Genomic DNA, 11584 nt, shown 5'->3' with positions numbered 1-11584 from the left:
GTGCTGCAGGAACTGTGGACTGTTTGATGAATTCCATGACTTTTCTCTCCCCTGACCTGCAGGAACAGTTCCTTCTCCATCATCAGCCATTGCTGCTCAGTGTCTTTACTGGGTCCTCTCTGTGTGTCAGGGTGAACATGAGCATGTTGGCAGTTACGACCATGTTTCAACCTTTCACCTTCGATTATTCATTTGGCCACAGGATTAGGCTGCTGTTGACTGTTTAGTGGATGTGATATATTAACAGAGAACGTGTGGTGAGTTTGCAGCCAATTCATGTGGTAGTTGGAAAGGTTAAGAGTTTGAGAGATTACATGGTCGTGGATAGACTATTAAATATCAAAAAATAGTGGAGATTATTCCACATATTGTAGGCAGACCGCTGTTGTCTTGCACTTTTCTGTGTGGGTCATTCTCTGTTTATTCATAGACTGGACGCAGCCTATGTATAACCAACACCCTCTCACTCCCAACTCATGACATATGGATGCTTGGTCAGGATCCATAGGCATCGCTTTATAATGAACTGGGTACCACTTTTGTGTAATTTTTCACATGTTCTACCAATGTTACAATCCATGCACCACAAAAAATATAGTCTGGTGGTTGCTGGTATGTAACTCAACTCTGCTGATAATGCTCCAAGTCATGAATTCTCACTGGAGTCTGGTATTAATATATGTATCTCAGGTCTGTTGATGACCAGCTACGACAGATTCAGTCTGGTTGTCTGAAACTTAGTTATACTGATTATGAGCCATGGTGCTTATTGGAGAGTGCAGCTACACCCATAAAACACATGAAAGAATGAAATAAAGTATTACAGTATTAAAGTAGCTAACTAGCTGACATGGTGTATTAAGACTTGATGCAGTGGTAAATCAGCAGAAATAATGTGATGCAGTCATGTCAACATGGGGCAGAATCTCAAAGGAAAAGTTTCCAACATCTGAAGGAATCCATGCCACAAAGAATTGAGGATGTTTGAGAGAAAAGGGAGGATCTACCCAGTATTTTGTATGGTATTTCTAATGAAGTACTTGGTGAATGTATATTTTAAATGCCATGGTTACTTAATAATTGAAAAAAAAAAAAAAAAAAAAAAAAAAACTATTGAAAATCTGTAGTTGTAGCCTGGATGTTTAATCATGCTCTTTTCTTCACTATATATTGATTGTGAAGACTGCTCTGTAAGTCATATACATTTGAAAAGTGCCCCATGTAGCTGTCCAAATCAGTATATGATTAACACAGCTAACTATATTGTATATATTGTATGGAAGATCACCAAACATGATAGCTGTTGTCAGAATTGTCTGTCATCACTGCTTTTGCAGTATTTTGAGGCTGAACTTTACTGTTGAGAGAAACAGCTGAAGCATGCATGAGTGAGAGAAACCCAGAGTCCCAGACTCAGAGACACGTGGCTGAAAAAAAAAAAAGAGAGAGAGAGAGAGAGAGAGAGAGAGAGAGAGAGAGAGAGAGAGAGAAGGGAGAATGAAGTGGTGAGAGGAAGGTTTGATGATGTGGAGGAAGGAGTGCAGCAGACAGACTGAGTGAGAGGGAGAACTGATGAAACTTCCAGATGTACAGGTATGCCTGCTTCTTGCTGCCAACATGCTTTCTTTGTCTCATTCTTTCCTCTGGTAGAATAACCTGGGGGTTTGCAGGAAAGAAATCATCACATAACACTCTCAGCAGCCAGTACATAAACAAAACCTGCATTTCTGATGAAACAGATTATGAAAGTTTTCAAAGATTAAGTGAGAACTAGAAAATGTGATATTCACCTCTGAAACCCACTGTCAATGACTGATTCTCAGCTTTAAACTGAAACCACTTTTCTACATCTCTAAACAGTGTCCTCTTAGTCCATCATAGTGCAGATGAGAGAAGAGAGGAGGTGAATATTATACGTCCATTTGGGTTGCTTACAGTGCAGCCACAACAATGTGCTTAATGTGCTGGGGGCAAATGGTTCACCAACTGTTTGCAGACTTTTTGCCTCTCAGGGCTACATACAGACTCTCCTAACTTGTCAGTGGAGGGTGTTTAAAGGAACACCTGCAGACACAAATTAGGGCTGGAAAAAGTACATCTAACCTATCTGCATGTTTTTCAGGAAAGAAAAAGGACTCTATATTTTTATTCACAGTTAATATTATCTTAACAAAAACACTTGAATAAACCATCAACAATAAGGCATTGCAGTAGTCCCCCTACATGTCAAATTGTTATCAGATTGATTCATCTCTGAACAGACTGCTGTTTGATTACATATAGACTTAAACAGATTGCTGTAAGTTAATATTTTATAATTCAGGTTCCTCCCGGCCATGCATTTGTCAGGGGAGCTTAATCTTCAATTCAGATCAATATTTCATGTGTGAATTAAATTTCAAAGTCCAGTTGAAAAAGAAAAAGAAAATTAAGGATTTTTTGGCAGTGCTGTGTGAACATGTTATTACTATGCAAAATAAAACCCATCTTTATGACACTTAAGGCCAATGGAGTCATAAATATTTATGAAAATGAACTGTTATAAATCCAGAGACCAAATGACGAGCAGGATTTGTGTTGCCTGCAAGACTGCACTCATCTATGCAGTATTAAAAACCATATGAATTCTATTAAAACAGTTACTTAAAAATGGCCCCAGAGATCACTGACAATTGTCTTGGGGGAGCTGGTGTGTTGGAGTGATAATCAGATAACACTCAGGAAGTAACACTGTCAGGGTTGTTTTCTTGTAGTGCTATATGGCTGAACAAAAACACAACTGAAGGGACAGTAAGGGTCTTAGCATCACCTCAGTCTACACTGACAGATTAACCTGCCTTTTAACTCATGATCTGGGCGTTAATAAGATGAGCACTGGTTTTAAATTGGACATATTTCAGAGACTGGTTTGCATACCTTCATAAGTGAGTAAGTTATAAAGCACTGAAAAACATGAGATAAGCAGCTACTGTTGCTGACTATGGAAGGCTGAAGCATTAAATGCTTCAAATTCTGTCAGTCAAGCAAACATCCACCATATCAGAATGGAATTTCTTCCTTATGAAAGAATGAGAAGACACCAATGAGTAAATTGGCCAGTGTCACTCAATCCCAGGATGTTTTTGCATTATGCACTTTGTGTCCGTGTAGTTTGTTTAGGCATGTTAACGATGTCATTCACTGATACCAAATTACTCTCTTGAGCTTGTGTCCAGCAAACTGTACTGCAAGCCAGTGGCTACTCATAAACTCAGAAACTTTGAAATATATCGTACAGGTCCATTCTCTGTTGATTTAAACCTACCTCAGTTGGCAAAACTACACTAAGAGGAAAGAAAAGAAAATAAGTAGCACAAACTGCTCAAAAACCGTCATGTCTTAATTTTACCTTTCTTTTCTGCACGTACAATAAATAAATAAGCATATAATATAGTGCAGGATTTAATTGTTGAAAATAAATAATAATTAACCCAGCTATTCCCAATCTTAACATCAGCGTCTTTCATAATGCCTTACTGTGGCTGTGCCGGTGACCGTCTGACTGCCAGAGTCTGACCCGCCCTGCTCACTGTGGCTCTGCGAGGACTGGTACATGTTGAGTTGATGTTCACTGACGGAGGCCTGGACCCCGGTGTAGTCCTGTGGTGCTGCTGGGTGCTGGTGTGGATGTGGGTGGGAGTGTGGATGCGGATGTGGGTGTGAAGCTGTAAACTCAGCTGGAATGCCGTTCTGGGGAGCGGGGGCAAACTGGGCTGATGGATACGCCTGGGCCATGGATGGGTCCGGGGGTGCCGGTGTGTCCTGGTTACCCTGTATGAACAAAGAAGTACACATTTAATTTTGACAACTTCAACATTCCATCCTTGGAGGTTTTGCTCACTTCCTGTAATCCCTTACTTAACATCCTCTTAGATTATTTTTCAAAAAATCCATTTTACTATATTGTTTTTTGTTCTGCTAGTGGGCTCGGATCTAAGCAAGGCAGTGTGGGTCGGGCAGCCACATTAGCCCATACTGGATGGATTAACACTGGATTTGACACCATCAGAGGATGAATCACAATGACTTTGGTGATCTCCTGACTTTCATCTAGCACCCGTGGCTGGTTAACATTTTTCATTCAAAGTGAAATGTCTTGACAGCTACTGGATTTCCAGGCAATTGGAGTGACATTCATTAAGCCTAGATGATGTATCCTAATGTCTTTTGGGATCCTCTGACTTTTAATCTCGTGCCATCATCATGTCAAGATTTCATTTTTTTTACTACTCAAGATTATAACCAAATGCCTGGAAACACTTTTCTTTTCTGTTGGAATGCTAACATGCTAAGCTAAGATGGCGAACATGAACATATCAGTGAAAGAATCATTGCAATCTAATAAGAACATTGTCATGGCACATTTATGCTGCAAAGAGGTTGAACTTTGGACACAATGTGAGCTTTCCTTTGGCACAACTCTCAGACAGGTTTTTACATTTTATGTACAATTGTAGTTTTTCATTACATTCAATACTTTTAGACTGTGAATACTGAAACCTTTTCACAGTATCACACTAAAACAAAGATGGTGGGCAAGCAAATGTTGTTTTACACATTCCATTATGGATGAATACATCAACCATAGACCACGGTGTATATAAAAAAAATACAGTTCTGAGCTTTAAACTGTTCATCATAACTTTCAATAGTCATGTTGAGTGTCAATTGTCTGCACATTTACAGTGCAGGTTTGATTAGCATACCACCGTGCTAGCATAAACACACTCACTCACTCACACACACACACACACTGTCCTGTGTAATATGAAGAATTAGAATTACAATTTTTAGGAATGTGGTTTCAGCTGACTGTTGCTGTGATACACACAAAAAAAAAAAAAAAAAAAAAAAATGGTGTAAGCATTTGAAGAGAGAAAGTGAACGTGCTCCCAAAACAGTTAGTGTAGTATGTGTGTGTATGTGAGAGAGGCTGCTCCTGTGGGACATTTATATCTCAGCCATTACAGAGGGAGTGAGAGAGAAAGAGAGAGAGTGAAAGAGAAAAAGAGAGAGCGAGGGAGAGAGAGAGCAAGAGAGTTGTAGTCACATGCAGGAAAAAGAAACACAGAGAGAGAGAGAGAGCGAGAGAGAGAGAGAGAGAGAGAGAGATGCAGACAGTGAGTCTTGGCTAAATGCTCTGCTGTGTAATGAGAACCACATTTAGAGGGCTGAAATATGCTTTACGTGGCAAAGTGCTACACACACACACACCCACCCACACACACACACACACACACACACACACACACACACACTCACAGGCAACTCAAGAAATACAATTAAAATTCTGAATAAGTGCACAGAGAGAGAGAGAAAGAATTTCTCTCCTTCTGCACAATAAAACTGTCTCTCTGTATGTTTCCCCGTGTGTTATTCTTTTCATGATCTATGTCTCCATTTCTCAAACGACAGTTCTGCATTGGACTCCAATTTGTCCCTTGTGTTTTAATTCTAAATAACTTTGCCCCTCCTCCACTGACTGACTATCTATCCTCCCTCTGAGAACACCATAAAATCGCTTGATTTCATCAAATGTTGACATCACGTCCTTAACAGATTGTACTGTAGCCTTTTGTTGCACTGCATTTGTTCAGTCAGCGTTCTCTATGAAAGCAACAACTCAGTGGAATGCTTTCCCTGATGATATAAAGAACTGCAGGTCTGTCAGTGACTTAACTGACTTCGTCATTGCTTAGGAAAACTGTGCACACAACTTCAGTAAGTACAGCTGGTCAAAGGTAAAACAGGAAGTGAGTCTGTAAACTGTGATAGATTTTTACAACACCACTGCTCTATTCTTTTTTTGTTTAACTGGTCTGATCGTCTGACTTCTCGTGTGTCACATGTTGTCACTGCATTCCCAGGTCTCAGCGATTACTTTGAGTACAATGTCAAACCCAAAGTGTAGTTTTAGTTTCGCTCCCAGGCAAAGATTCTACATTCTTGCATTGCACACCTTCCTTATGTCATACCTATAATACTTGTTGATATAATATGTGTGATGCACTGAGGTGCATAATTTTGGATTAGATATTTTTATCCTACTAGGTTTTGTTTGTTTGTTTGTTCGTTTTTTGCGTATTTTTTAAGAGTGACCTTTCAAGGGGCAGCAGAAACATATAGTAGATGTGATTAGCTTAGCATAGCACAAAGGCTGGAAGCAGCAACACCTGCACAGACAAAAATAAGGTAATGAAATAATAAAAAAACAAACACCAATTAACACATCTTGTTTGTCTTATCCTTACTTTCTTTCTCTTTATTTGAATCTTGACACATCTTTGTTTTAATGCAGTCATACACCATGATTTTTGCTATTTTAGTTTTATGCTTTTATGTTTTCTCTAACAGTATGTCAGTCCTATACTCTGATCTTTAGGAAATCAGATTCCATTTTAATACTATTCTTTACAACATAAAAGAACTTGAAACTACAAATGAGTCTTTCAAACAACACAACAAAATACTTTATAATACCCTTTAAATTCTGATCTGAAGCCCCTCGTGTACTCTCTGCCCTGGCCAAGTTTCATTAAGTATCAGGGGTTGGATTAAAATTAAGGTTGGGAAAAGATCTTTGTCATTGTAACAAGAACAGCGGCTACTGGTAAGAGAAGCTCTGTAGTTGTTGTTTTTCTTAGAAGCACAATCTCTAATATGAAGCAAATCAAGTGGGTGTCCTAATGCTGGCAGTCATTTGTAGGTTTATTGCTGGTGTTTTGTCTCCTTTTTGTGTCAGTTTCACTGATTTATAGTGTTTCGTGTAGCAGTTGGGGTTAGGGCTGAGGTTAGGTTCAGCTTAAGGTAACTGCGAAACAAATCGATAAACTAACAGACTGCATCATAACACTAGCAACAAACCCATATGTGACTACCAGGGAGCACTCCTCCACCGCAGTTCAGCAAGGACTGTCTGAGGGAAATACAAAGAGGGAATTTGTTACTAAAAGGACTGAAGTGTTGGAGGGTACCCACTTGATTTGTCTGACTCAGACTGGTGAAGCCTGAAGCTTCAGCTGAACTTTGGGAAATTTCATCCTCCATTTTTTTTTTTTTTACAGTGGAAATCTGAAAATGAGCAGTAGGAAGGATGACAGTGCTATAACTTACTAAACATACATTCAGCATTTGAGTATTGTATCAATACAGACTTGCAAAATTCATTCCTCCCATTGCTGAACAAACACATCAAATCATTCCCAGCTCGTACGGTTTCTTAGTTTCATTTCCAAGACACACACACACTCTCTCTCTCTCTCTCTCTCACTCTCTCTCATGCGTAAATTCATCGACTCATGCCAGCGTCTACCACAGATGAAGATGAAAGAATAAGGTAGAGAAAGACATGCATGCACACACCAAACACCCACATAAACAGAGCATGCAGCCCTACAAACCCACATGTACTAAACATATATATATATATACACACACACACACACACATGCATAAGCACACACACAACCCACAAAAGGAGAATGCAGCACGCTTCCTTCTGCAGTCACATCACAACAGTGTGGACCGAGAGAGCGAGCGTAGAAGTGACAACCAGGAGAGAGAGAGAGAGATGGAGGAAAAACAGTGTGTATTCTCAGAAGTACCTGCTCTACCATCTCGCCTCTGCCTTCCTCCATGCACATTCAGCTGCGCTATAAAGTCCAGCCCGCTAGTGTCTGCCTACAGCTAGCATCAATTATGGATGGCTTTGTGTGTGCATGTGTGTGTGTGTGTGTGCAGCGGGGGAATGAGCAAAAGGAGGAGGAGGGGGAGGAGGAGGAGGAGGAGGAGGCGCTACTGTGAATGAAAGCAACATTCCCCAAAATGTTTTCAGCACTCTCCTCTCTTTCCTCTCTCACAGAGTCCTTTCTTTTTCCTTTGTTTGTATCATTGTTTCCCCTGTTCCTTCATTTTTGTTCTTATTCTTTATTTGCCAAAAGTATACGGACACTCCTTTTCACATACTCATGACTGGCCAGATGTGTGGAGATATGACAGATGTATATATATATATATATATATATATATATAGGCATCATCTATCTCTCTGGTTTTACTCCCTACTTTGCAGTGTAGCTTGTAGTGGTCAGACAACACAATATATGTACCTGTTAGTTTCAAGCCTAATGAGGACAATGAGGAAACACCGTGGTATATGCAAATTCTGAGAAAACATTCACATCTGACATCAGAGACCATCTTTGAACAGAAGACGGTGTTTACTCTTTCCCCTTAACCGTACAACCATAGACTTTATCCCTGGCTGCGTGGGTTGTGCAATACGTCACCATTGTTATGAGGTGTGTATGTGTATATGGATACAGGAAACCATATATATGTTTCTTTTTAATTGGGTTTATTTACCTACAGAGACATTAAAGTATATCTTTTTTATCTATCTAGTGGTTGATGAAGACTGTGGTTAAGAGCTTTAAAAAAACCAAACAAATTAGAGAAAGGACTGTAAACGAGATTATTTTACCTCACAAAACGGTACAGATTTATTTTGGTAATATGCAAGATTTCACATTAAAACAAACAAATAAATTCTGTTTTTCTGATGTACCGAATAACACACAATGAGAGAAGAAATATCTGCTGCAAAAACACCCTGCTGGTCCATGGCCTCCACTGTAAAACTAAACTATCTCTCCAGGAGAGAGAGAAAGCAATGAGAGACACAAGCACACACACACACACACACACACACACACACATATACACAGGGAGAGACAGTGTATCATCTACAGATCAGTAGTTTGCTAACCGGTCATGGCCTTCTAACTGTTTGATTGCCCCAGCACACAGAGAGACAGGGAGTGTGTGAGGAGAGGCTGGATGAAGGGACGTAAAAAGGGCGAGTTCCGGCCAGATGTGGTGTGTGTGTGTGTATGTGTGTGTGTCCTGGTCATGTAGTTGACAGATGGTTTGGGGCGATGTGAGGCAGGGTGTGACCGAAGCAACACCACTGAAGCAGGATGAACACACACACACACACACACACACACACACACACACACACACACTGAGAGAAAAGACACACAGATGCAGTACTGCTGGGCTGGCTGGCAGGCCTACTCAGTCAGGACCTGAGGCCAGACATTCATTCGGTTGTTTGTTCATTCATTCATTGAGACAGAACTTCATCTCAGACATGAGTCAGCCAAGCACCCACTATCAGTCATGACATGTATCTTTTCCTGATTATCACTGGTTAGTGTATTATGAACTAGAGTCTATCTTTGGTGTAAGGAAACCACAGTGAAAACTATTTATCCACAGTGGTAATGCTGCAGATATTTGCATTTCAAGTCCCATGATACATTCTTGGTTGGCATTTATGCAGAGAGCAGGCAGTGCTGCAGGAGTCAAGTGATCACTCAAAGCCAGGGATACATTGTCTTTAGAGAAAATCTGAAGCTTGGCTACAAACCATAAGGAGTTCTCTGGACAGCCAACAATGTCTCTCAGATTTAGGATTTAGATTCCAAAGGCTTTGAGAATTGCTCTTATGGTGCAGTCAGACTGAAACCTGCCAGACAGATTTTACTTGTGTGGTGGTGTGGTGTGGCCAAAAGCAGGAGGAGACAGGAAATATTGTGGGTTGGATTGTAAACATAACCTGCAGGAACTAGCAGAGCTAGTGAGCTAACAGCTGCAGTCCACAAAGTTGTGAATTATACAGGATTTTTATCAAACATTTTACTCTAATTAACCTCTGTCACTGTCCTTACACCCACTGCAGCTAAACAGCATCCTCTCTTCTCAGCTGCTTGTATTATTTCCCCCTGCAGTTATAAAACAAGAATCCAAACAAACAGTATTTCCTGAACGAGAGGTCAGTCCCATCCCCTCTCTGACCTGATGTTGGACTGCTTCATGATTTCACCTGTTCTCACTCACCCCCTATCACATAGACATGAATCAGCAGCAAACCTGGGTTTTAACATCAGCTCTGTGTGGAGTGATGAGGAGACATGTTTTCCATGTCATTTTCAATTTGGTTTTCATCTCATTGCACCCTCTTCTCTCACAATTCTTTAACTTAAGAACTCAAGCAATGAGTCCAAAAAAAAAACAAAAAAAACTAGGAGTTTTAAAGCCAGTGTTTCTCCTAACTCCTCCACTCAGGAGCCACTTTTAGGACATTTTGTGAATACGGCCCCAGAATAGCAGCAAAAAGAACAGCGGGCAGAGGGACTGTAGCACTCTGAACAAACATGTAGAGGGATAAAAAGAATCAGCAGAAACTGACAGAGTAACTTTTTGTTTAGTTAGTTGCATCGATTTGATTTGCATTGTCTGTGAAAATCTTTGATTAACTGTAATTTAATTCAGCACTTAATACACTGAAGACTACACAATCAAATAATGCATTGGAATCAAAGACTTACTCATCTTAAATTTTCTCATTAACATTCGAGAAAGTGACTAAACTCTGTGTTGACACATCAGTGCACCCACTGCATTGCCTTATATCCAAGAGCATGCACAGACATATGATTACTGAGGTTTACTAACGAACAAATAACAGAAAATATCTATTTAATAATGACAACTCTGATGTAATTTTACAGTTAAACATTTTGTTTAAAAAATCACATTTGTAAAAATAGATATTTTGCTATGGATATCATATACAGTTTTGCTGTTTTGTCCTTGTTTTGTTTCTTCATGTGATTTAACCAAAAATGATTTGACAAAACAGAAAAAAAGTAAAACAATATTTATATTTTTTTAGTAGAGTTGCATTTTAAAATGTTTAAAAACATATTTTTCACAGAATGTATTGACAGATAAAAGAGACCTTTGCTGTATATTAGTTTTGCTCTCTATGATGTGAAAACCTTAATATCTCAAAACCACTCAGACTGCAAATAGAAACAAGGTCAAGCTGAAATGACTGCCAGACAGTTTCCTTTCACATACCTTTGGCTGCCTGCAACAAAAAAACTGTAAGGCAAATTTTTCATTAAGTTAAGGAGTTGGGTGTCAGTATGACTAAGTGCTATTTTACCCATCAGTTTTATGTGAATTTTTGAACCACAAAACTGAGTGGAAATGCCAGAAAGTTTTAAAAAAGGGGGGGGGGGGTGAAAAAAGATGATATACCAAATAAAAACTATTCAACAATGTACAATGGAAACAGACTTGGTGAATAAAAAATAACATGAAGCATGTGACTTAAAGTCCACAGAAGCTTCTGCTTCACTGGATAAATGAAAAACAGCTCTGTGTGGAGTGATGAGGAGACTAAAACCTTTAAAAGAAAAGTTATATTTCCATCATGTTTTCCACATCATTTTCAGTTCTGTTATCATCTCGCTGCACCCTCGTCTCCTGGTGCTGAACTGGAGAATTAGCGCCATCAGCTGTTTATCTAATGCCACCAACACTCAGTAGCGAATGGAAACATGCATCTTGAAATTTACTTACAGTTTAGACTAAAGGAGGATGGAGACTTGATAACTGACAGTAAGACCACAACAATGTTAATATATTTATGAAAACAAAATTTGTATGTGCTGGTGTGTCACTGACTATG

General features: G+C 39.5%; 1 protein-coding gene across 20 annotated transcripts in view; it reads right to left on the bottom strand.

The window, feature by feature from the left end:
• The window catches only part of rbfox1 (RNA binding fox-1 homolog 1), a 335308-nt gene that overhangs the window by 119010 nt on the left and 204714 nt on the right, over window positions 1-11584 (bottom strand). For 6 of the 20 annotated variants that reach the window (XM_051073944.1, XM_051073948.1, XM_051073932.1 and 3 more), the window contains one exon: window positions 3517-3810. The exons of 12 other annotated variants lie outside the window; for them this stretch is intronic. In XM_051073944.1, the coding sequence (XP_050929901.1) occupies window positions 3517-3810 (294 nt within the window). Of the gene's footprint in view, window positions 1-3516; window positions 3811-7643; window positions 7765-11584 lie in introns of those variants that run through there. 2 more of the 20 variants (XM_051073942.1, XM_051073941.1) reach the window with 2 other exon arrangements.

This window comes from Lates calcarifer, linkage group LG11 (genome assembly GCF_001640805.2).
Source record: "Lates calcarifer isolate ASB-BC8 linkage group LG11, TLL_Latcal_v3, whole genome shotgun sequence".
NCBI classification, from domain to species: Eukaryota; Metazoa; Chordata; class Actinopteri; family Centropomidae; genus Lates; species Lates calcarifer.
This window is presented reverse-complemented; position numbering and strand designations above follow the sequence as displayed.